Source organism: Gobius niger (assembly GCF_951799975.1).
Source record: "Gobius niger genome assembly, chromosome: 11".
Lineage (NCBI taxonomy): Eukaryota > Metazoa > Chordata > Actinopteri > Gobiiformes > Gobiidae > Gobius > Gobius niger.
This window is the reverse complement of record NC_136862.1, coordinates 17,886,685-17,911,656: the sequence shown is the minus strand read 5'-3', so window position 1 is coordinate 17,911,656 and position 24,972 is coordinate 17,886,685. Positions and strand designations below refer to the sequence as shown.

Sequence of the window (24,972 nt, the reverse complement as noted above, 5' to 3'; positions counted from 1 at the left end):
CTTGTGGCTTGTGTATATTATTTAGAGACCTTTCATCATTATTTGTGAGTACTGTGAAGTGTATAAGCTGCTTAAAAGCATAAGGGGGCAGTATTGAGCTATGTTTGTTTTTAAATCACTGATATTTTTGCAATTGGCAGTAACATCACATTGGCAATAACAGACTACTACACTAACTTCTCAGTTAGTATACTGGAAAAGCTGCTTATTCACCAATACAGTGGTGTTTGTCAAGGGCTTGTCCTATATATGCTTAGTGTAGAGTTGGAGTTCACATGCGAGATCAGCCCACAGTGTTTGCAGTTGTCAGAAACCTGTGATAGGTAGTGTTCTCTAAAGACTTCACATGCAGCTGACACATATCAGGGCCTTGTTTTTATCTGCAACGACATGAGCAAGAAATCGAACGTTTGACCTTCATCCGTTAGCATTGCTATTTGTTTTAAAGATGCCAGATAACTCCTAAGGTTTGTTCTCAATATTAGAAAGTGACTGTCACGGCCACCACTGATTTGTTATATACATCCATCCATCCATTTTCTTCCGCTTTATCCGGGGCCGGGTCGCGGGGGCAGCAGCAGAGATGCCCAAACTTGTTATGTACAGTTATTCATAAATGGCCACAAAAAAACAGCTTACTCCTTTTATTTTGTTGCAATAACATTTACTTATATACAGCAAGAAAAACATTAAAAAATAATCAAACCACATTATGATATATGTTTATCTTACAAAGATGTTTTGCTTACAGAAATGGACAAACCGTTGTTTGTATTTACATTGCTTGTCTCAAAATGCCAAAGAAAAATAAGGAGAGAAATGTGTGGCCCTTTACATAATAGAGCTCCTGCGTGACTCCTCAAAGCTCAGAGACAGTGTGACCGTCCCGCTAGCCAGACTGACCCTGGGTCTGGAGCTGGATTCACTGTCGCGCCCGTTGGTCTTCAGGCTGATGGAAGAGGAGGGAGAGGAGGCAGACGACCCTGCGATGCTGTTGGACCTTTTTCTAGAAACAGCTCCATGTTTTAGTGTAGCTTTGGCAGCCTCTTTGAATGCGTGGGCTGCAGTCCGACACCGGACTTGCTCTATGGTATTTCTTGAGGGCTTGAAGAGAATGATGTAGACTTTGGTGAAGAAAATGCAGGCCAGCAAACCGAAACTGGATGCCAGAATAGCAATGACCTCCACAGCTGACACAAACTTGCCGTATGTACTGAAGTAGGCTGGAATAAAGGAGATCCACACTATGAAGAAGATCAGCATGCTAAAGGTGATATACTTGGCTTCTGTGAAGTTTTCAGGAAGTTTGCGTGATTTGAAGGCAAAGAAGAAACAAATGGCAGCCAAGAAACAGGTATAACCAATAAGAAAGCCGAGAGCCATCATGGAGCCTTCATTACAAGTGATGAAAATAATCTCATCGATGTCATAGTTTCTGTAGCTGGAAGGTGGTGCATTATACAGCCAGACCACACAGATCATCACTTGAACAAAGGTGAAGACAAAAACCAAGAGAAACTGCAGGTTCAGGCCCCACCATTTTCGATGGAGACTCGTGGGGATCTTAGCCTCAAACACCAGAAGCACTCTGTTGGTTTTGACCAGAATACAGGAGATACAAAGAACAAAGCTGATGCCAAAGGCAGGCTGGCGTAAACGGCAGGTCCAGTCCTGAGGCTCCCCGATGAAGATGAGGCTACTAGAGAAGCAGCAGATGAGAGAGAACAAAAGAACATAGGACAGCTCTCTGTTTGTAGCCTTCACAATTGGAGTATTTCTGTATTTGACAAACACTGCAAGGACAAAGGTTGTCAAGACGACACCTAAAACTGCACATATAGTCAAGGCTATCCCAAACGGCTCTGTCCAGGATAGAAACTCAATTTCCTTCAAGAAGCAGAATGTGTGGTTACCGGTGGACCAGGAATTATTGGGACACTTGATGCAAACACTGGCATCTGTAAAAAGAAAGACAATGTATCTTTAAACATTCAACATAAACATGTATAAAGTGAAACCTTAATAAAACGGAATGGTTCTCCACCTCTGTGATTACTGTACTCTCCATCAGAACATTCAGTGCATTCAAAGCAGCACGTTGGCATGCTCTCAATGATTCCCTTCCTGGTACCAGGTTCACAATCCTCACTGCAGTTAGAGAACGGCACCTGTGCCACATAAAAAAGTAGGATCGTATTGTATTAATTACCCACAACGGAATTGTTTGTGACTTTACCTCCGAGCTGTGTCCGTTCCACAAGATCTTTGCCTTGTCGATGAACAGTCTGGTTCCTTTCTTGGCGTGCACATTATAATAGCCAATTTCCTTAAACAGGACTGAATTATCTTCAGTGGATCGGTGCCAGTTTATAATTGTGTAGTTTGCAGCTAAGTCTGCATTTTCATCAAAGTGAACCTTGTCCCCCATTGTGTTGGTGTAGTTCAAATGTCTCAGTTGCTTGAGCACCTGCGGCAATAGGAACCACATTTTTAGATAATTATTTAATCAAATACTTGGAAATACTGGAAAACCCACCTGCCATGCCTCCATCTTTTTAATATCTGCACATGAATTGTTTGCGAAAAGTCCATGTCCAGGTGTGCAGGTGAGGATGTCCTGCAGGGCCTGTGCTATAGAGTAGACTGCCACATACGCATTGTAAGAGATGCGGAGGTGAATGAAGTCCAGGTATGGTGTCTCCACACTTGTGATGTCCTCCTCTCCAGTGCACAGAGGCCTAAAGCTGGTGTCGTTCTCACTCTCCTGCAGTCTGGGACTATTCTTTAAATAGCAGTTAAACGTCTCCTCCCAGAACTCCCTCACAAACTCATTGTGGCTGTCCCGCTTTGGTTGCACTTGTTGTAAAAATTCTTTGAACCCAGGTATGGTCCCTGCTTTCAGGACAAATCCAATAGTTCCTGCAACAATGTCTATATACTCCTGTTTAGCAATGAGAGAGGAGCTTGCCCATGCCTCACTGGCCAACCAGGTCCTGTCTGTGATGTTCCTTCTCACCATTTCTTTGATTAAAGGCTCAATGTCTGGCCCACTGGCAAACACAACAATCACTTTTGCCGTGGAGTTCTCTATCCTGTCTGCGAGAGCCCTGATCTCGTGCTCCTCAAAATACTGAGAGATGAGTTCATTAAGGTGAATGCAGATGTCTCGCTCCTCCATCTCATTCTCAAACTTCTCAATGCCTGGGCGCCCGTAGTCGTCATCCGAGGCCACAGCGATGACCCAGTTCCACTCAAAGTACTCGATGATGTCTGCCATAGCTGTGGCCTGGTACTCATCTGTGGGAATGGTCCGCATGAATGACTTGTACTGGTTCTTGTTACTCAGCAAACGGCTGGAAGAGGCATAGCTGATCTGCAATGCATAGACAAATCACTGATGTAATGTGCTTTAAGCTGCTTCTCTATTGTTCTTTAGTCAATTTGTTGTTAATGAGTCAAGCTTCATTAGGTGGAAAAAGACTGAGGTGTTTTATGCAGAGTTTGACACTACAGTATTGGATAGTGATGGATAAATATCATAAATTGTTACTTGTTAAACCACAGTGTCTCACCTGAGGGATGTAAAACAGACCCAGAAGGTTGGCGACTGCAGTGGAGACGGCTGATCCGGCTGCTCCCACAACAGCAATAGTTGATGGTATGTGGTCCGTGCAGTTACAAAATTCATCCAAATTTAGGGAGTCGATCTTGTTCTGTGCTACAAAGCTCAAAGTGGCTTCCAAAGCTTTTGACACAGTGTTACATGTATCAAAGATTCTGTATCCGAGTGTGATGTTGGGCAGCAGGGTACTGCTGTTGTTAATCTCCTCAATGGCAAAGATCATGGCCTGCAGCCAGCGGAAACCTCGGAAGTTAAACCTAAGGCGACAGCCAATGTTAAAATGACCCATATCAAGATGTAATGTTGTATGAAGAGATTGCTAGTTACCTGACACATTCTGTGGACTGGGGCCGAGCTGCCAGGTCTTGGCCTTTGGATGTGACCCCAAAGTGAATAGGAAATAGTCCTCCAAGGAGAATGTCCCCGGTCATCTGAGCTCTTTGATGGGGCCCATATGTTGAAATGACACAACTGGAACTTAGCAGTGTCAGATAGTACAGAACCAGTCTCATCTTTGTGCTTTTTCTTCACAACTCAGTATAATGTTGGTGGTTCTCTCAAAATGTCGCTCCGCCATTAACTGCCCTCCTGCGTCCTGAGCTGATTGTGTTAAGAATCTTTGATACCTTTAACCCTAGGAATAGAGACACACGAATAGTCACACATCCGTTTGATTGGTTTTAATTGTGTTCCTCAATGAAACCTGACATTTCTGTTGCATTTTCTGAAATATCAGGTATATGTTGCTATGCTGTGAAGTGAACTAAAATAGATGCAGGAAAGTGAAGTCACAGTCTGTTGAGCCTCTTCCTGGCTTGGCTTGGTCCCACGCTGTGGCCAGTCAACCTCGTCGCCATGGTGAACGCCACTGCAGCCGTGCACAGAATTTGGACAACACTAATGCTATAGAGCAGTGAAAAGATGGGGCTATATATATAATGCCAACTTACACGTTTAAATGAATTGGCTTGAAATGATTAATGATTATACTATGGTAAAACTTTTGGTGTTCAACTATTTTGTATGGCATTGTATTGATTAGATTGCATTCTTTAAGTTGTCGGTTATTGTTAAGTTGCATCTGGTCTATTCTTGCTAATGTACAAAAGAAATACATTAAACTGACATAAAAACATAAATGAAGTGACATAAATTTGCGCATAAAATCAAGCCTACATTTCTTAAATAAGTTGTAAACTTTTTGTATCTCTTGAGAAAGGAAGATCAAATAATAGATGAAAGAATAAAAAACTTACATTCCTGTGTGTGAGTCAAATCCAAGAGTGAAGTTTTAATTCTTTTTCCAAAACCTCCAGGACGCTAAATGCGCTGGACAATGGTGTGGGCACCTAAATCTGTACTTGTGGATCAATTATTAACTGTAAAAAGGGGTGGGCTATTTCCTTTTGCTAATGAAGCTGGGTCTTTATTGTAAAAGGTAAGGTCTCAACGACCAGAGAACTGTGTACATTTTAGGAACTCTTTTGTGCAATCTTATTTAATATGGTGATGAATTTTATTAATTGTTACTGTTTTACTGAAGCTGATGTTGCCACAAACTCCTGGAAGCGTTGGATCGTACCATTATGTTCCTCAAACAGAGATGTGTCTTCTGCTCTGATGAACCCCTGTCTGTTTGGTTGCTGAGCAGAAGAGACCGGACAGGACACTTCCAGTTTACAACATGTTTACTTATGTAGGCCCCAACGTGTCTCAAATACAAAACTGTGGAATGTGAGGTTTGGGCCACATGTGAAAGCGGGGTACTGCATTTTCTATGTATTTTTGAGGGGAAAAAATGGTTAAACAAATGTCCCGAATGTGTTAGACTCTGGTGGAGATCAACATTGTAGATTTGAAAAGAAGCCAATATTTGTAAAAGCTCCAATCACTATGACAAAGTATTGTATTCGAAGTATGCTGTCCTAATTATTTTAAAAGCCAACCTATTGGTTAATTCCACGTCAAAGAAATGAAGTAATGTTAAAAATGTCAATTGCTTGTAAATGATCAATTCTCTCTCTTTATCAGATCATTCCTTGCTACAGATAAAGAAACCACTTAACTAACAGCATCCTTGTTCAATACGTCCAAAACACCTCGCGCCTCAAATCCTTCAAAACCTTCAAAAACCTTGCCTTTTTTTCAAAACTAGCACATACCTCCAAAATGTAACATAATGTGTAAAAAATGTTGGGCTGCATTGACTTCACGGTGAATAGATCCGTCCATACTGCACGAGTGTGGACCAAGGCTTACGAAAACGCATTGCTACGTTCAAAAGGTAAGGATATCTGCTTCCCAAATACATTTTTATACTTTTATGTTTGTGTTAGTAGTGAAGTATTCAATCAAATATGCCGGACTTTGAAATTGCGTGGCATTCATGTTTGACCATGAGTTTTAGTTCATCAATTTCTCTTCAAAAGATGATTATGATTCACACTATCCCTGAAGTGTGCTCTTTTATGTTACTTTATGAAAAAAAAGAATGTGATATATTGTATTGAAGTATAAAGCAAATTCCAGACATTTCATCTTTTTCCCTTTTACTATAACACACTGGCTTTTGTGCTTTTCAGGTATGGCTATAAAAAGCATATTTTCCATTTTTGATATGTTCACAGTTAAATTAACGAAAGGAAAGCTAAACTATTATGTGCAGAAATATTATTTTTTGGCATTGACTGTGATCTTGATTTGATTGGAACATACCACGATTCACTTTTAAACATTTGTCTTTGTTCAGGATGTCTATCGCAAAAGTTTGGCCGTTCCTCCAAAGCCTGACCCGTAGGAAGCCTCTCGAGCCTGAGGGAGAGGTGTCCCATTTTAAGCGCTGTTTGACCACTCTCGACCTGGTTGCTCTTGGCGTGGGGAGCACTTTGGGAGCCGGGGTGTATGTTCTGTCCGGTGAAGTGGCCCGCACTGTGGCTGGTCCGAGCATCATCATCTCCTTCCTCATCGCCGCCATAGCCTCCGTATTTGCCGGATTATGCTACGCTGAATTTGGAGCCCGAGTTCCCAAGACTGGCTCTGCTTATCTGTACAGCTATGTGACAGTGGGGGAGATATGGGCCTTCATAACGGGCTGGAACCTACTCTTGTCATATGTCATTGGTAAAACACAACAATAATATCTGGAGTGTTTACATTGGATTAGTTCAATTATATTGGCTTTATATTGCATTTAGGAACATCCAGTGTTGCCAGAGCGTGGAGTGGGACCTTTGATGACCTTATTGGAAAGGTTATTGCCAATACGCTTGGAAAACATGCTGCGATGAACTTACCGGGATTAGCTCCGTACCCAGACTTCTTTGCTGCAGCCCTCATCATGCTTCTAGCAGGTAGTATCAATCAGTCTTCAGATATTTCACATTAAAGCTGTCAAAAAAGAGGCAATTGTTAGTTGTGGTTCAAACTCCCTTGTAACACATTTCTAATATCTCAATATACACAAGCCTGCTTGGAACGGAAAGGACTTTATTTGCTATTTCAAAAATGTCTTCTTTTTTTTTTTTACAAAACTATTTTCATTCCAATACAAGAAGAAAAATGCAGTATATTGTATTACTCAAATACCATGTTTTCTGCCTAGGGATCCTTGCATTTGGTGTCAAAGAGTCGGCCATTGTGAATAAGATTTTTACAGCAGTGAATGTCCTTGTATTGCTGTTTGTTATCCTTGCTGGATTCATAAAAGGAGATATTAACAACTGGTACATTGGGGAAGATGACTTAAATGAATACAGGTACTGCTCAAACACAAAGTGTAATATTGATTACCATGTTGGTTTTTGCTTCAGGAAAACAAGAAAACTTTCTCTTGCAGGAAAAATGTGTCTTTGAATGTTACCACGAACTATGGCACTGGGGGCTTTTTTCCATTTGAATTTGGAGGAACTTTAGCAGGAGCAGCCACCTGTTTCTATGCATTTGTTGGATTTGACTGCATAGCAACTACAGGTAGATTACCACCATATACAGTACATGCGAAATTCTCTCGAAATTGTAGGATTTAACATTCTTTTTTTACTTCAGGGGAAGAGGTGCAAAACCCCCAGAAGTCCATCCCGTTGGGCATTGTGTCTTCACTCCTCATCTGTTTCTTGGCATACTTTGGCGTTTCTGCTGCCCTCACTCTCATGATGCCATACTTTTTACTCAGTGTCCACAGTCCTTTGCCTGTAGCTTTCACATACATCGGCTGGGCCCCTGCGAAATATGTAGTGGCTGTGGGATCCCTCTGTGCTCTCTCAACAAGGTACACACTCAATAAACCAGATAATATTTGAATAAAGAAAATGTACTTCTCTGTTTCTAACAGCCTACTGGGATCCATGTTTCCCATGCCTCGAGTGCTTTTCGCAATGGCCAGAGATGGACTTCTTTTCAGGCCACTCAGTAAAATGAGTGACAGACAAAGTCCTGTCATAGCAACACTGGCCTCAGGGATCGTTGCTGGTAATGCCTTTTTCCTTCTTTACTTCTAGTGAGCATTATTACAAAGCACTCAGCCATTGTCTTTTGCAGCCATCATGGCTTTGTTGTTTGACCTCAAAGCATTGGTTGATATGATGTCAATTGGGACACTCTTTGCTTACACCCTTGTGGCAATATGTATCCTCAAACTAAGGTACTGTAAACTTGATTACTGCAGCATCAAAATGACTTGAACTGTACACATAATAGAAATCCATAACGGTCCAAGCTGCTTGTTGTGGTGAAGACTTTTGCAACAATTCTGCTTCTGTCTGTACTTTTATCCCAGATACCAACCTGAGGATACTGAAGATGCAAGTTCAAACAAACCTGAGCCATTGACAGTGCGTGGGCTTTTCTGGCCTCAAATGCAACCCTCAGCAAGAACATCCAAAAATGTTTCTGTTTCTGCAGTTTTCATCAGTAGGTCATCAATGAAATCACAGTCTTATGCAATATGAATTCTGAATACTTTAACCTGTCACATTGATTTTGTTGCAGTCTGTTTAGTTATCAGTCTAAGCCTCTTCATATCTGGAGGCATTGAGGCCCTGCAAGCGCAGCAGTGGTGGATCCTGCTTTGTGTCTCTGTAAATGTACTGATGCTCTTTATTTTAGTATTCATCATCTGGCGACAGCCCCAGAGCCAGACCAAAGCTGCGTTCATGGTGTGTCTTAATCAGTTAACTAACACCTAAACAGCCACAAAATTGTATTGTAATGTTGTGTTTTGACATATGCAGGTTCCATTTGTCCCCTTTCTACCAATTCTGAGCACCCTTGTCAACGTCTACCTAATGGTTCAGCTCGGGTCTGACACGTGGATCCGATATGCAGTATGGATGGTTATAGGTGTGTAGTAGTCCATTTACAAATATTCTACAATGATTTAAAAAAATAAATACAAAACAACCACTACAAAATAAATAAATCCAATGATTTGTTTCCACAGGTTTAATCATCTACTTCTCTTATGGCGTTCGGCACAGTGTTCAGAAGCAAAGACTTCAAAGATCACGTGACGAGATTACTATACGTAACATTGCTGCAAATAATGAGCCAAATTAGTCAGAATATGAGTTTGAGACCGTGCTACTGTTTTTTCAACTGTATATGTATGTCAGCGTCAGTCAGTATATTTTGACCATTCACACGTTATACTGTATTTGTATTCTCTGCAGTAGAATTGTGTAAAGTTGTGTCCAATAGCATTTTAAAGGCCTATACCAGGTTTTATTATTGTTGACTGTTTCATTTCGTTGTTTTATCGTTGTTGTTTGTGTCCAGATTCATTCTTAACTTTGTCACTATATATCAATAATGTTAACACAAACTTGCCTGTTGCTTGCTTTAGATGCACAGTGCACTTCATAGATTAAATGTTTTACTTTTACAATTTACTTAATGAAGAAAAAACAACTTCAATCCACTACCTGGATAAATAGCAGGTATATAGCCTTTATTATAGTTTAATTATCAACCAAAATTCAATGTTTTGATTTGGTGCCCACGCTTGTCCACACTACGCATGTACGCATGCTAGAGCTGGAACAAAAATAGATAAAAAGCTTTGTTTGTGGTGGAGTCAATTAAACGGCGGACTGAAAACAGCCAATCAGCGCGCAGAGAGGGAGTTCCGCCCATGGTTCCGCCATCCAATCAGCGACTTGCTCTGAGAAGGAAGCGCGTTGTTCAAAAAACCAGCCGAGAGTCGAGGAAAAAACAACTCAGCTGTTTAGCAGCAGCGCAGCCGATAGAAGAATACCGTGTTTTAACTTAAATGGGCACCTATAGCTTATAAACGGCTTGCAATCTTTTATTATCATTACCTTTTTCGAACTATTCAAACAGAGCCGTTAGGATTAAAGAAATTCAGCGGAGCTGGTAAGTGAAACTCGGTGCCAGGCTGGGGCTCGGGTTTTCAAACTTTGCTAATTTATTGTGCCATAGTCGTATTGTTCAAGCAAGCTAACAAAATGTAGCTTTTGTAGTACATAGAAAATGCTTTTTACCCAAACAGGATTCTAAGCCCATATATATGGTACCTGTTTGCACCAGAGTTCATGCCTACTGTGTTTTTAGGACTAAGTAAATACAACTTAACTACACATGAATTGACAGCAACAAGGCTTTTTTTTTTTTTTTTACCTACATGCACACATGCTCCTGAGACATGGGTTCAGGATTCAGTAATTTTCCTGTTTGACGAGTTTTTGAGTACCATCTGTTTCTTTCTGTGTTTTCTTAGCTTGTTCTTGACACACCTTTACTTTTACTAATCCTCTCCAGTTGCTCAATAAAGGATGTTCAACCTTGTCAAATTTGCTGTCACAACAATGCACACACATGTATTTACTCAAGAGTTACTGCTGGTCATTTATGAAGAATGATGTAGTGCCAAAATTCAAATACAGTCTCACCTTATATGGTTATTTTGTACCAGGTAAAGATGGCGTTCAATTTGTTGTCCCCCGGCTTTCGCTCTGATGAAGACGATGAGATGGCTGTTTTTGAGTCTACTGCTGCAGAGCTTGGGGGCCTGGGCAGACCTCGTCTACCTGAAATCTCTGTGATATCCCCTGGCCTCGACAGGCGGCCATCAACCACTGAGCAGGTTAGTTTTACTCAATGATTTAATAAACTGTCATTGTTTGAGATAACTATGTTAATGTTTTTCTTCTAGTTACAGATACTGAAGCAGTCACTTGTGAGACCAGGAATACATGAGCAAGAAAATCCAGAAAAAGTGAAGGTTTATCTGCGTATCAGGCCTCTCACTGGAAATGAAAAGGACAAGGGGGAAGAACAAGTGAGTTGTGTCCTTTAAGCTCGAAATACAGTATAAAGCCTCTGTAAAACTAATGCTTAAACTCTGTCTTATTTTTAGGGATGTGTGCTTGTCCAAGATGAAAAAACTCTACTTCTAAAGGCTCCAAAAGACTCCCAAAACATGAGAAATGCAGAAAGAGGAATAGCTCAAAGCATCCACAAGTTCAGCTTTTCGAAGGTCATTTACAGTTGGTTGCTTGTACCATTTTTATTATGATTTTTAGATATTGAATTCACTCAGCTCAAACTTGTGTCCAAAGCACAGTACACTATACATACCACAGAGAAGTCTGATGTTATTTCATATTATTTTTTTTAGATTTTTGGACCAGATACTACACAGCAGCAGTTCTATGAGAACACAATGAAAACAATGGTTAAGGATGTACTTCAGGGAGAGAACAGACTCTTGTACACATATGGCATCACCAATTCAGGGAAGACCTACACTGTTCAGGGTGTGTATTGCTTCACATTACATTATTGTCGTTACTCATAGGTAGTAAAAGGGTTATGTTAATTTGGGGCTTATGTTCTTCAGGACATGGACGAGAAGCTGGCCTTTTGCCAAGAGCTTTGGCCTCCATGTTCAGGAAACTGCAGGGGCGTCTGTACAGTGGCCTGGACCTGAAGCCTGTCATGTATCAGGACATCAAACAACTAGACGCCACTGAAATTAAAGTGGAGGAAAGCCGCAGAAACTCGCTTCTCAAAGAGGTAAACCAAGTCAGGAAATAAATCTCTATACAACTAAGCCTAATTTGAGGAAAAAGTGATGCTTGGTGGTTCTATTTTCAGTCATATAATGCATAATCTGTTTTTCGTAACAGGATGACGGTCAAACTTCTCGTCGAGATGGGACAACTTTGTGGGATAGTGGCATCGGAGGACTCTCGTCCACAAGCAACATGGCAACTCACCTGGAAGGTCTGTAGAAAAGCTTTGGAATAATTAATATATAAAATGACACAATGTTCACAGACTAAACTCCTTATAACAATCCTTGCATTTCTTCAGATGCTGACACAGTGTGTTTGGAGCCGGACAGTTTGTCCAACAGTAGAGGGGATGAACTGGAGGACGGAGTGCAGTTTTCTATCTGGGTGTCCTTTTATGAAATCTACAATGAGTTTCTCTATGATTTACTGGATGCTTCGCCCTCAATGCAACCCAGAAAAAGGGTGACTCTCAGACTTAGTGATGACAAACAGGGGAATCCTTATGTAAAAGGTAAGATTAATAATAATTATACAGCTCATTTAGATGATGTTATTACCAGTAGTTCTGTTTGTATTTATATCTTTAGAATTGACATGGATTCAGGTCCGTAGCGCTGAGGAGGCATGGCGAGTTCTCAGAGTTGGACATCGTAACCAAAGTTTTGCCAGTACCCATCTCAATCAAAACTCTAGTCGCAGGTATCTTCTTCTAGTTTTCCCGCATATTTTTCTTTGCCACATTTGATCTTCATTATCTATTATTCTACCCCAGTCACAGCATTTTTTCCATCCGCGTCCTGCATGTTCACACCGAGAATGTCTCAACTCAAGCCATGCGAATCAGCGAGTACGTGTTCAGGTTCATTTGATCTGTTTTCGTCTCTGTCCCGTTTGTTAAAATGAATCTGTTTTCCCAAGACTGACCATATGTGACCTGGCTGGGTCGGAACGGTGCAAAGAGCAGCGAAACGGTGAAAGGATGAAAGAGGCAAATAACATCAACACGTCTCTGCTCACTTTGGGGCGATGTATAGCGGCGCTGAGGCACAACCAGAACAATAAGTACGTTTGTTCATTTGAGCTGTTGAGCGAGCGTTGTACCTCTCAACATCTGTGTTTTTAGGACGCGTCCTCCTCAAGTTGTGCCGTTTCGGGACAGTAAACTGACCCGTGTGCTACAAGGCTTCTTCTGTGGTAAAGGAACCTCCAGCATGGTGGTCAACATTAACCCCTGTGCCTCCATCTACGACGAAACTTTGCAAGCTCTCAAGTTCTCTGCAATTGCTACTCAAGTACGTAATATTTTCACTTTTGTGTCATGCGTTTGTGTCAGAAAATGAATGTTCATATTACTTATTAGATTTTCTTATTTGCTTTAGCTGATGCATGGCCCATCAACAAAGACCAGAGTGGCCTATATTCTGTCTCTGCTGCGTGAGCCTGCAGCTAACGGCAATGAAAGTTCTCTGATTGAAGAAGAGGAAGAGGACAGTGATATGGAAGATGGAGACATCACAATGTTAAATACTGAGGTAGCCCATACTCTTCTGTGTGTGTTTTCAATTTGGTCGGATTGATCTTGTGTAAATGCAACCTGTTTCATGATGGTTTAGGCCCTGCTGCAGGCCATCGATGTCCTGAAGAAAGAGGTGCAGCGCCAGTGGGAGGAGAAAGAAGTCCTGGAGGCAAATGTGCGAGAGCAGGTGGTCACTGAGATGACTGAGATCATCACTGGGATGCAGGACGGGTTCAGGTGAGAGCTACTAACCTGATTTTGTTTGATATCAGCTTTATATAAGAATAAAGTGCACCTCTCTAAATTAGACATTAACAACAAAAATGTGAAAATAAATGATCTCTTTACATTTTAGTGAGAGTCTGGAGGCAGAGCGAGCTCTGCTTGAAGAGAGATACGAGGACAAAATTAACAATCTACAGAAACATCTGAAAATTTTCTACAGTCAAGAGCTCAAGGTACTGACCCAGCGCGATGTGGCAGTGTGGATAATAGTCGCATCTCATTCTATTGTGCATCAGATATGAACTTTTGCATTACTTTTGTCAGGAGCGAGACCAAGAGATTGAAGCTTTATCGGCTGCCTTGGAAAAACAAAAAGCCCGGTCATCAACTATACCTGATGCGGTTTGTGATCCCCCACGTCGTTCTGAGAGACGCACGGTTAACTCTGAAGTTAGCAGGCTGCACTCTGAGCTCGATCGGTGCCAGGCTGAACTCCTTTCCAAAACACAGGGTACAATTTTAATTAATTCATTTGTAGTTGGCCCATTACTCACTCTAGCTCCAGTATAACAAAGACACTGCAGCATGTTTAATATGTTTCTCATATACTGTTTGTGCAGAGTTGGCCAAAGTTAGGACTCAGCTGGAAGTCCCAGGATCAGCAGGTGCACTGACCAATGCTGCTGACCGCAAACTGGAAGAGGGCCAGCGAGTGAGTAACCCTTTATCGTGTATACAAGTGCTCAAAAATACCCCTGTTTTTACATATCCTTCTCTGTTAGAACCTCCGACAGCTGCGGCAGGATTTGCAGAGACTGGGGCTGGACCTGCAGTCTGGTGAGAGGGCGTGCTGTCGTAACACTGGAGGAGAGCGTCTACGGCAGGCGTTAACTACTGCTGACGAGACCCTGGCCAAGCAGGTACAACTACAGGGCTCACACCGACTTTGGATTTTTTCTCTGGTATATTGATTGCTGTACTAACATGAAATTGAAAAAGCAAGCTTACAAAATGACTGAATATTTAAAGAAAACAAACATCAAAGCTAAATTACCTAAAGGCCTTCTTTATATTTTATAATCCCTGACCTAAAGCTGAGAGTGACTGATGAAGTTCTTAAATAATACTTGCTTCAAGGTGGCTTTATAACATCCCCGTGTACAAGTATTTTAAAGTACAAAAATGTGAATTCATATTGGTAACATTTTGGTCGGATTCTTACTGATAAGATTTCTAGCTAGATGTATATTGAGGATTAAAATGTGCCCTTTTTCCTCTTTCCCCTCACACTAACACTATTAACGCACACAGCAAGCCTTTTAACTATTGAAATGCTGAATGTCTGCACCAAGTTATCGCTGAGAGCATGGCGCACAGTTGACGTAGATGTCCTTAACCCTTCACTGCTGTAGCTTTGCTAACCCTGTTGACTCACTTCCTCTCAGGACCAGATCTTGGTGGAGCTGCAGAATAACCTGCTGCTGGTCAGGGCTGACTTGAGGAGGAAAGCAGAGAGTCTGTCCCAAACTCAGACCATGAAACCTGCACTGCCCCCTTCTGGATATGCCTCTGCCACACCAGGCTCCTGTAAGAAACGTGGGTGTGCAGCAGCGGCAGCAGCAGCAGCCGTGGACACAGAAAACAGACCCCCAGAGAAGCGACAGTTTTTCCAGAACCTGTTCCCAACGCGTACCCCAACCCGTAAATACAACACACGTGGAGCTGAAGAGGCTGGTTTCACTCCATACTCCCGGATCCTCCGCTCTCGGCAGCAGTCTCCTCCTCACAGTCCTGTCCCTGCACCCCGCATCAGGGGCAAATACTGAGCTGTTCAAAGGTTTTATTATAATCAAGGTGCTGTTTTATATTTTTGGGTATATCTATATTTTGTGTGTGTAACCAGAAACACTATTTTATGTTAATGCTTTGTGCTTTCTTGAACCAAAAGAGGATGGGACTTGACGTGTTCACATATTTTCTGAAGCATGCTTTTATATGTTGTATATGTTCAATGTTATCTTACATTAAAAACACACGCTTCCATTTGCACCAAGATTGTGCAAGATCAAGTTTTTATTTGTCAAAACATTTTTACTGTACTACCAAGTATATGTATATAATGTATGTACAAATAAACAGCGCAGATGGAACAAGAGTGCAATTGACATCAATATTTTTGGGTTGTCAAAAATGTATTGTTCAAATTCTCTGGCAGCTAAGTTATGGCACTTTCTCATGCAATTAGACATCTGCATTGGGGTGTGAGCGCTTTAAAACAATGTCTGAGAGCAGTCGTGTCAGGGGGTGAATGAGATTAGGTTTAGAGGGGACAGCCTTCTCACTGGGGTGTTGTTGTTCGACAGTGGAGCAAAAAGATCTGCAGACGGTGTTTCAACCTGATCTCTGACCTGGGAAATCTGTCTCAGCAGAGCCTTTCCTTCCTCTCGAGCCTACAAAGACATTCAAAATGAGAATGGCCATAGCACACCTGAAATTGTATAATAATAAGGCACTCACGTCATTGTAGTCACAACAGCGCTGGGCACACAGAGATGCCTCGTCATAAAGTTTATTCTTGAAATAATACTGGCCCAGGTACCGGAGGGCTGTGCTAACCTCTGCATGCTCCAATTGCTCCTGTCAAAACAATAGGTGAGGTTTAAGATAAGTACTTTTGAGCTGAAAAGGCCAAGTGTTGGAAATGCTTACCCCACAAGAGAAAATATCTTGAATGTAAAGCATGTAACACTGAGCAGCATCATCAGACTCATTCAGCTGTTCATGAAGCCTGCAATGATCAAATTATTCCATTAAGTTTGGAAAGCACAAAATCAGATCTACTAAAGTTCACTTACTTTGCCAGTTTTAGTAAAGCCATTTTCTCAACATCCCCCACTGAGTAGGCCCTCCAGTAACACTACAACAAAGAACATTAATTCAAAGCCCAATAAAAACAGAGTTGTGTGTTTTATTTGTACCTTTTTGGCTTCTACTTGCTGTGAGAGTCTTTCATAGCTTTCACCAAGAGCAACCAACATCCGTGAATCATTTGGTCTAAAAGAAATCAGTGTTTTAATTGAATGCAAAACCTACAATCTCATCACTGAAATATTCATGACTTATTACCTGAGTTGATGAGCTTTTCGATAATAGTATAGGCAATAAAATGGCATCTTAAGGATTTCATATGTCTGGCCTAGTCCATACCACGCTCGATAGTCTCGTTTGTTTACTTCAATGGCATGCCTGTTGGAGACAGTTCATCAAAAAAAACATCCCAAATAATATTTAAAACTCCCTCACTCCAGTCTGACCTGTAAGCCTGAATGGCAGCAGATGTGTTCTTCATTTCCATATACTCATGTCCCATTAGAGTCCAGGCACCAAGACATCGAGGGTTTAGCTTTAAAGCCCTCTGGAAATACAAGGCTGCCTTTTCATGCTGGGAGCGCAAACTGTAGTAATTACCTGATAAATCAAAACAGGAAGCTGTAAATATTTTTGATAAAAGCCTACGCTGCTGCACTGTTCAATCAGTCTCACCGATTACACAACATGTCTCCACTCTGTACTTGTCAATCTCGACCAAGTTGTGGGCCAAGTAGCTCAGCTCTGGTTTCATTCCCTGCAACAAAAAACAAAACCATGAAATACACAGAATCGTGATGTTAATGACTGATCAGGTTTACTAATATTGGCTCACTTTGACGTAAAGCAGGTTAGAAAATGTGTCCATGTTATCAATACGGAAAGGATCCTGAGCTCTTAACTCATAAAACAGAGTTAAGGCTTGGTCAATATCTGGAATAACAATAATATTATCTCACTTTGGTCAAAAGATTATCTGAATACGGTCATTCCATATTTGACACCTCTTATGTTGTGATAGGCGACCGCTATCTGTGAGATGATATAAGTGCTTTTGGAGAAACCGGCCTCGATCAGACTCTGGTACTTCTGCAGCGCCTCTTTGATCATCTGCAGCTCCGTGTACATGTGCGCCATGAAGAACTCCCTCATCCAGCTGTCAGGCAGAGACAGCGATTTTAACTGGGAACATAGAGAATATACAATGAATATTTTAAGTGCATTTACAGAGGATAACTGTGCTAAAACATGATACCATTTCTGTGTTGGTGACCAAGTTGCTGAGCTCAAGCCATGCTCCCCAGTGAAGAGGGAGAGCGTGGATGGCCTCGACAAAGACATCCACTGCTTCCTTCAACAGATCAAGCTTCCTCAGCACCACCCCATATCTGTAAAGTTACACAAATTGATTAAATGTAACATCACGCGAACTACTGATTTTCTTTCATTCTGATAATTTGGCAAAACTTACAAATATAACGTAAATCCGTCAAGTTCAGACGCCGTGTGCTTTTTGCTGAGCTCAACCCGAAGTTCCCGCAGAGCTTCATTGCGCACTTGACCTTTCTCCAAGGGACCTGACATCCCACAGAAACATACTCATTAGGTAACATAAGATAACATTATTTTCCAGTGCGCCAAGAGCAAAACAGAAGAATAGCTGTATCAAGTTCTCACCTAAACTGTCGACAGTCTCATCATCTTTTTTCTTCTCTCCCGACTTCCGACATTTAAAAAAGTCGATGTCATTAAACTAGAAACTCATCACAAATATTGAGAAATATCAAGCATGATCTTACCAGATAACGGGAATACATATAAAGGAAATATGCCTTTTTGCTGCAGCATTCTTTCAGAAAATACGCTGCACGGTCATATTCCTTCAGGTCAAAGTAGGATTTGGCCAACGTCAGTGCATCAAGGTCCTTTGCATCCTCCTGCAATTTTTCACAGCGTTAAAAAAATAATATAATAGTAGTAATAGAGTTCGGGAATGTGACGTCATATCGCTAAGCATTATGGGATTAGCAGCAATTGTAAACTAATGGAGATTTTAGAAGTTAAAATACTGTTATATTATATTAATATTGTTCACATTAAAACACTTGGGCACCACAGTGAGTTAGATGTATTTACCAGCAGTAACTCAGCAGCTAACGGAACTGTTCCACGGCTATTTTCTCCACTTTATAAACTGTTTTTAGCTAATGTTAAACAATGGAAATGTATGCTAACAGCTGCAAAGATGGCCGATCTCCATGGTAACTGTAGATTTTCCCGAACTCTATAGAAGTATTTCCCCCCAGCAGAACAATGTTACTATTTCCTATTTATGTTTTTGTAATTCAATAGATAAAAATATACAATACGTTTTTAAATAGTAGAGGAGTACACATTTTAAACTTTAACAAGAAAAAACATAATACAAAAACATTCCCCGCAGACCTCAGTGAATTCAGCCGCAGGAGGTAGTTTATCTTTGGGAAGTGGGTCCAAAGCAAAGGCGAGTTCAGATGCCCTGGAAGAAAATCACAACAAACATGGGATTTATGCCGCGTTTATGTCAACAAATCGACATGACGTCTGTGCATCAATGTGGGCAAGTCACCTCGGATTTATGCCTAGACCAAGCAATACTAATCTAACCCCAAACTCGTACAAAAGTAAGCTTGTTTATACGCGTGTCTAAGTGCAATAACAAAGCTCATCTGGCTAATGCTAACAGGTAACTCGCCGTGTAAACTACAAACAGAAAAGACAGGTCGTTAGTCAAGAAGATAATAGTCGCCGTGAATCGTACCACTTCGCGCTGTGCAGAAGTCCCCTTTCTTTGCAAAGAGAAATGACAGATATGAGTTGTTTTTTTATTTCTACCAGGTCCCCAAACTCACTACACAAAGCCGCCATTTTCATAATTCACCTTAAGGGAATGTGATTGGTGAGTTGTGACGTTCAAACCGGAAGTCCCGCCTTAGGTCTATCACTACTTTGTTTTTATTTTTTAAAGTTTTATTATTACTTGTAAACAACTCGTCCAGAAAAAAAAAAAGAAAAAAAAAGCACGTCGCCATTGTGGAGGGTGCTGAATAATATTATCAACACTAAATCACTAAATCAGGGGTAGGCAACGTCATGCCCAGGGGCCAAATCCGGCCCCCCAGCATAGAATCTCTGGCCCCTTTGAGGATTATGAAGAAATATTACATATATCAGGAACCAAATTCGTGATAAAGTACAAAATGTGGAGATTACTGTCAATATTTTCACATTGCCCGGCAAAACACCCCATTAGGTCCTCAAAGATGTACAAAACTAATATTTGTAATATTTGTAGAAAAAACAATACTTTGCTTTGGGCTACAATTGTGAGTTTTGGCCCTTGGTCTTTTGGCAATGAAGAAAGTTGGCCCACCATGACACAAATTTGTCTACCCTTGGACTAAATATATAGTAGTACACTTCTCCCACAAAACTCGAAATCAACCCTTTTTTCTTTTTGTTCTTAATATAGCCTATTCAAACTAGGGGTTTACCGCTCTGGGATTTGGGCTGGGTAAAAAAGTTGCGGTAGGCTACTACTGGCATCGAAAAAATAAAAGTAGCAAAAGCAAGTTAAGAAAAATGTATTATATCTTCAGAGACCAAGTTTTGATGTTGTTGGTCCAGTGACAGCATTAAAGAAGAGACCTGTTTGTTTAGCTCAAATAAATGATCTGCAATAAAAGTGTCAAGATGACTCAAGAACCTTCATTGAAGATGGACAACGCCTGTACGACTGAGAGCCTACACAGACATCAAGTAAATTATACATATTTAAAATAAATGTTCCTTTATGGAATGAATTTACATTATAGTTATGTTTTATGGTTCTAAATGATAATTATTTTAGTATAGGTTCTGGTATTAGTATTGTAAACCAAGTATCATAAAATACATGGAATAGAAAAAAAAAAGTCAGTTTCAGAGTTAAATTGCCCATAGACTATGAAAACTTGGACCTAGGGGCTACATTTCACAGAATCATCACATACATGAACATGTTTTAAATCATTTAAATCATACATTCAAATGTAGACTTTTGTATGCATTGTGCAAAGAAAAAAAAAAAAAAACAACATGAAAGAAATAAACAAAGGTGCTATGATTCGAGCTTCAGCTTGCTCTTTGAAGGTATTTGCAGCTGCTTTTCAACAGACTTGACTACCTCAAACTGTAGTAAAAGTGGAACCAGTTGGATTTAATGAATTAAACCTATTTTGCTAATTTAGCCCCAGAACACATAGGGAATTGCCATTTTGTCCGATTGGTTATGAATTCAAACCCAGTGTCAGGAAGCTTAATATTATCATTGTATAATATTACCATTGTATAGGCCTAAGGAGAGTATGGATATTACGTTTGTGAAAATCTAACCTACTCTATTTCCTCCTAGTTTATTTGTATACAGTTTTCTGGGCTGTATTGTAAAACTGGAACAGGTGGTTACTGTTCTTAAGAGTAAAGTAAATAAATCCCTGTTGTTGGCCAAGCTCTGCATTAATTTTCACTTTGAATGTATAGGCTCAAGCACAGTCCGCTGTTGCCATCTTCTCTGAATAATCTGACTTTCTGTCACCATTCTCAGAGCTTTCCAATGCTTCAGTGGAGCAGAGCTGATAAGACTCATCATGTTCTGTCCATCAAAATCAGAAGCGTTTCTGCTTCAGGTTTCCCACCTCACTGCTTGGAAATAATGTCCTTTTCCTTTAGCCTTCTCTTTGCAAAGAAACAGGGCATCAAACCAACCTTCTCACTCTTGATGCTGAACCTTTGTGATTGTCTAATTGTTTAGTTTAGTTTAATTCGTTTATTAATATTTACTGTTTCTTTGAGAGGATGGTTCATGCTGAATGCATGATTTTAAGACAATATATATATATTTTTTACATTATTGACATTAAATTTGATGTGTTATGGATTGAAAACAGCATATCTTAGTTATCAAAATGCAGTATCAAAACATCATTAAAGCAGATTTTAAATGTTTTGCACCTTACATTATTATAAATGTTGATTGCATTTTACAGATGGGGGTCCCGAGTTGTTGGCTGAATGAATTTAGGTTGCGGCCTGAAAAGTTTGGTAACCCCAGCTTTAATCAAAATAAAAAAGTATCTCATGGTGAGTATCTTTTGAAGAAAAAGAACCCACGAGTATCACAGATTGACAAACACTGCTCCAAGTGAAGGTAATCGCGTGGCACAGGCAGGCGCACAAGTCATTTGTCAGAGATTATTGAAACGATTATTTTGCCATTGACACACTTATTAGACTGATATACAGATTTATGAAATACTTGTGATGTCGCCTCTGTCAGCTTCCCTGCGTTATAGGAAAATTGACAATATTGTTATTTGTGACCAGTCTGAATGGCTGTAAGCCCTGAAAGATAAATAGTATTTCCAATTTAAAGGAAAAAGTGTCTTTGTCCGAAATACAAATGGCCTTTGTTTGCCAGCAGGAGTCAGTGTTGAGCCATCTTTGATCGACTTTATTGCTTCTTGAGCGTTTTGACTTTTTGTGGAGGATCTTTTAAGCACAAACTTTTAACCCAAAACTGTTCGAGCAAACCCCACCCAACCTCGTCCTTGTTATATTCTCTACTTTTGTTTCTCTTTAAACTGAAGAAGAGTTCTCATAATATTAAAAATAAGTTTCAGGATTAAATCATAAAAGTCTTCAAAGTATCTTAACAAATAATGACAAGACTTGGACATGGTACTCATTAAAAGCTGTCATTCCTTTGCTGTGACAGAGTTTAATTTTTTCTAATGTTGCCTTCACTCTTTTGGCCACAGCAGTGACTTGGACATATCACTTTTTCTTTTCCCTGCACATGAGCAATATCCACTTAAGAAGACTGACAAAGTAATCAAGTGGCAGTGCAGTTTACAAGGCCTGCCCCATGGCTGAGTGAGCAGGTTGAAAAGACAAGCCACATTGTCTGTGCTTTTCCCCCTCCAGTGTTTTTCATCTATACGTGTGCGCCCCTCTCAAACCACTTGCTTCATGACACATCCTGCAGGTCTGAAGCAGCGGGATGCACACATGAGCCGCTGAGACTCAGGCTTGTGAGACAGCTGTGTAATTCAAAGAAAAATAGACCAACATGACGTTTGCTGGTTTCAATTTTTTCTCAGCCAAGAAAGTTGTGCTTTGTGTTGGCTGTATTAGTGCATTCAGTAGATTGTAGAGTTACAGCCTTTGACACAATACACATTTAAAGAAATGATATTACCACATTGACAAGCAGCAGTGTAATGCACTGATATCATTTGGTTACCTTCATTACTATTGTTTTAATCATTTGTGTGGTTATTAGAAAAAGAGAAGGGAGAGACCATATCACACTTGTAAGGGTTGAATTTTTGTATTTAATTTGTATTTTGAATGTAACTTTTGCTTATAAATCATTATGAGCTTCGTAAAACTGTGCCGTCTCTTTTTGGGTTGCCACAGCACACTGTTTGCAGTTATTTTAGCATACTTACAGGACGTCCTCTCAATCAGTCGACCCTCCAGTTACAGCCTTCTTTGATAAACTGTTTTCTCAATCAGTGTTATTGTCATATTTCATTTTAATTGTGGAAGTTATCCGAAACGTCAGTTCAGTAGCGATGTCACGGCTTCCCCAAAAGCACTAATTATGAGTCACAGACTAAATAAAGGCAGTTTTTGTGTGTGAATAAGTATCTAGATGCAGGTGGATTAATATGATTTGTTTGTTGATAGATTGACAGAGCCTTGGGACAGAAGATCCTGCATTTGAATCCATAGGATCTGTTATTTTGACTGAGACAACGCCCTGAAGCAGGTGCTGCTTTAAAGTGCATATGACACATTAGACACCATTTTTGCTAAAACATAGTTAACACGATTATATTTAAGATTTTGCTAAAGATTTCACCCTGTTTTCTTTAGTTTGGCCATTTTTGTGATGTTTATAGTTTCACTTCCTTATTGGAAACCGACAGGAAGTGACATAGAGGAGGGTAAACAATTTTAAACTGTTGCCGTGCCAACCATGTTATGTCAATACATTTGGTAAGTGGCACAGCTCTACTCCCGGGTCCCGAGATGTGCGAGAAACTACGAAAAACTCTTGTAATACTACAATCAATATTTCTGAAACTCAACGGAGTGTTACTGAGATAAATGTTAACGCCGCAGCAGCTATGCTAACCCCGGAAGTAGTGACTTTAGTAAGTATTACTTTTTTAGGTGCGGCAATTTTGGCTAATGAGTCTGAGAAATAAGTAGGTTCAGTAACTCTCCATTGAGTTTCAGAAATACTGATGGTTGTTTTTATGTTTTTTTCTCACATATTTGTATATAGTACAACTCAGTTATAGTGAGTCATTGGAACGTTACCTTTATCTATGTCACTTCCTGTCAGTAAATAAAAATAACTTTTCTGACTATTTCTTCATTAAAATTGCTGCTTCACTGGTATAAAATGATAATCATGCAACTGATGAACTTGCAACTGATGTTCTCCATCGAAATAAGTCATATTTTCACTAAAACCTGCACTTTAATGTTTACATTTGGTGCAACTTTACAGCTTATCCATAAATGGTTTCTAAGTTAATCATTTATGTTCGGTGAGTTAATATTGCACACAGATTTCTTATCAGCTTTAAAATGCAAGGACTGAACGTCACACATTTTTTCGAATGGATTATGAGTGTGCGTAACAAATTATAAACTGTCCAAAATGTTGTGTGAAGTGTAATACTTTGCTCAGATTTCATTGCACGCCCTTTGAGATCAAAATCAAAGGCTGACTTTTCTATATGGAGATGTAGAAAAGAAGAAAGATAAGAAAACATGTCAAATCCCACAGATGTGTATAAATATTTATTTTATTTGTGCTATTTTTTAAAATTCAGTTTGCCGGCACTTCAGACCAACATGTCTGAATCCTGAGCAATATTAATATGTCCTTCAAATCCAACAGTGGTGCATCTGCCGCATTGGTGTAAGTAAGCGTGAAAAAGCAGTTTTGCACTCACTGGCCTGGTCCTTGTGGTATGGATCTTGGGGGCCTGGCAGAGAAGGCTGTGATTGGCCAGTGATGATGTTGTAGTTGTATTTGGACAAAAAAAAAACATGTAAAGAAATGAGAGGCATGAGGAGAACAACCAGCACCTGAGCACTGGGCTCCACTGACATGCACAGACTGAATCACATCCACAACGCTGCAAATGTTTGTGTAAAATAGACGCTTTAAAATAGAAATGTTTTGAAATGTTGGGGGGACTAACATGACCACTTGAATCTGCATTTTTGTTCAGATGCTTACCAGGAGCATGACCATGTTTTCTACATTTCTAAGTTACTGTGTTAGCCATTTTCTTCCCTCATTTGTTGGTACTTGTCTCCTCCACCTCACCTTGCAGGGACTCTCTGATTGAGATTACAAAATGAGCTCCTTCCATGTGTTGTTGGGCTGCCATATGATGTGTCCCGAACACGTCGTTCATCCATGTATGAAAGCAGAGACAGATGTGGCTTGTCTGTAAGCACCAGGAGGGGTTTCTCAGGATTACTTTGCGCTTTGGGACAGGTGCTAAAGGGGGGGGGGGCAAGTGCAGACACAATAAATCTTATGTTACAACCAAAACGCAGCGTCCCAACTCGGCAGGACACTGCAAACATGTAACGCG

At 40.3% G+C, this 24,972-nt stretch overlaps 4 protein-coding genes across 4 annotated transcripts; 2 read left to right on the top strand and 2 right to left on the bottom strand.

Moving 5' to 3' along the window:
* Positions 1 to 831: 831 nt before the first annotated feature.
* casr (calcium-sensing receptor) lies at positions 832 to 4,134 on the bottom strand (the record flags this gene model as incomplete). Its single annotated transcript, XM_079565730.1, has 6 exons — positions 832 to 1,958; positions 2,045 to 2,168; positions 2,237 to 2,467; positions 2,537 to 3,373; positions 3,573 to 3,879; positions 3,950 to 4,134. 6 exons carry the CDS (start codon positions 4,132 to 4,134, stop codon positions 832 to 834), a joined length of 2,811 nt encoding a protein of 936 aa, XP_079421856.1.
* Positions 4,135 to 6,372: 2,238 nt separating this feature from the next.
* On the top strand, positions 6,373 to 9,175 carry LOC306970755 (cationic amino acid transporter 2; the record flags this gene model as incomplete). The annotated part of the gene is made up of 11 exons (XM_079566782.1): positions 6,373 to 6,742; positions 6,817 to 6,972; positions 7,224 to 7,377; positions 7,458 to 7,591; positions 7,667 to 7,889; positions 7,953 to 8,089; positions 8,159 to 8,261; positions 8,397 to 8,530; positions 8,609 to 8,775; positions 8,851 to 8,959; positions 9,060 to 9,175. The coding sequence occupies 11 exons, from the start codon at positions 6,373 to 6,375 to the stop codon at positions 9,173 to 9,175; spliced, it is 1,803 nt and encodes a 600-aa protein (XP_079422908.1).
* A 643-nt stretch (positions 9,176 to 9,818) lies between these two features.
* kif20a (kinesin family member 20A) lies at positions 9,819 to 15,460 on the top strand. Its single transcript, XM_079565731.1, has 19 exons — positions 9,819 to 9,991; positions 10,551 to 10,721; positions 10,791 to 10,916; positions 10,995 to 11,114; positions 11,256 to 11,394; positions 11,478 to 11,653; positions 11,767 to 11,863; positions 11,954 to 12,166; positions 12,243 to 12,354; positions 12,428 to 12,502; positions 12,574 to 12,717; positions 12,779 to 12,947; positions 13,035 to 13,187; positions 13,269 to 13,408; positions 13,527 to 13,629; positions 13,721 to 13,907; positions 14,017 to 14,108; positions 14,179 to 14,316; positions 14,842 to 15,460. The coding sequence occupies exons 2-19, from the start codon at positions 10,557 to 10,559 to the stop codon at positions 15,220 to 15,222; spliced, it is 2,730 nt and encodes a 909-aa protein (XP_079421857.1). The 5' UTR covers positions 9,819 to 9,991; positions 10,551 to 10,556; the 3' UTR covers positions 15,223 to 15,460.
* A 143-nt stretch (positions 15,461 to 15,603) lies between these two features.
* Positions 15,604 to 19,200, bottom strand: cdc23 (CDC23 (cell division cycle 23, yeast, homolog)). Its single transcript, XM_079565494.1, has 16 exons — positions 19,065 to 19,200; positions 18,710 to 18,782; positions 18,064 to 18,201; positions 17,942 to 17,984; positions 17,736 to 17,841; positions 17,520 to 17,652; positions 17,269 to 17,446; positions 17,100 to 17,197; positions 16,940 to 17,021; positions 16,711 to 16,864; positions 16,523 to 16,642; positions 16,375 to 16,450; positions 16,252 to 16,313; positions 16,106 to 16,184; positions 15,914 to 16,033; positions 15,604 to 15,846 (listed from the first exon to the last, which is right to left on the bottom strand). Exons 1-16 carry the CDS (start codon positions 19,175 to 19,177, stop codon positions 15,694 to 15,696), a joined length of 1,728 nt encoding a protein of 575 aa, XP_079421620.1. The 5' UTR covers positions 19,178 to 19,200; the 3' UTR covers positions 15,604 to 15,693.
* Between the last annotated feature and the right edge of the window lie 5,772 nt (positions 19,201 to 24,972).

What these genes read in the sequence shown, in the direction of transcription:
- kif20a (XM_079565731.1), top strand. Translation starts at nt 10,557, where the DNA reads ATGGCGTTCAATTTGTTGTCCCCCGGCTTTCGCTCTGATGAAGACGAT. An exon ending in GGCCATCAACCACTGAGCAG is followed by an intron (nt 10,722 to 10,790) that starts GTTAGTTTTACT and finishes TTTTTCTTCTAG; the next exon opens with TTACAGATACTGAAGCAGTC. An exon ending in ACTCCTTTCCAAAACACAGG is followed by an intron (nt 13,908 to 14,016) that starts GTACAATTTTAA and finishes CTGTTTGTGCAG; the next exon opens with AGTTGGCCAAAGTTAGGACT.
- cdc23 (XM_079565494.1), bottom strand. Translation starts at nt 19,177, where the DNA reads ATGAAAATGGCGGCTTTGTGTAGTGAGTTTGGGGACCTGGTAGAAATA. An exon ending in GACGGATTTACGTTATATTT is followed by an intron (nt 17,653 to 17,735) that starts GTAAGTTTTGCC and finishes GTAACTTTACAG; the next exon opens with ATATGGGGTGGTGCTGAGGA. An exon ending in CTAACCTGCTTTACGTCAAA is followed by an intron (nt 17,022 to 17,099) that starts GTGAGCCAATAT and finishes TTTTTGTTGCAG; the next exon opens with GGAATGAAACCAGAGCTGAG.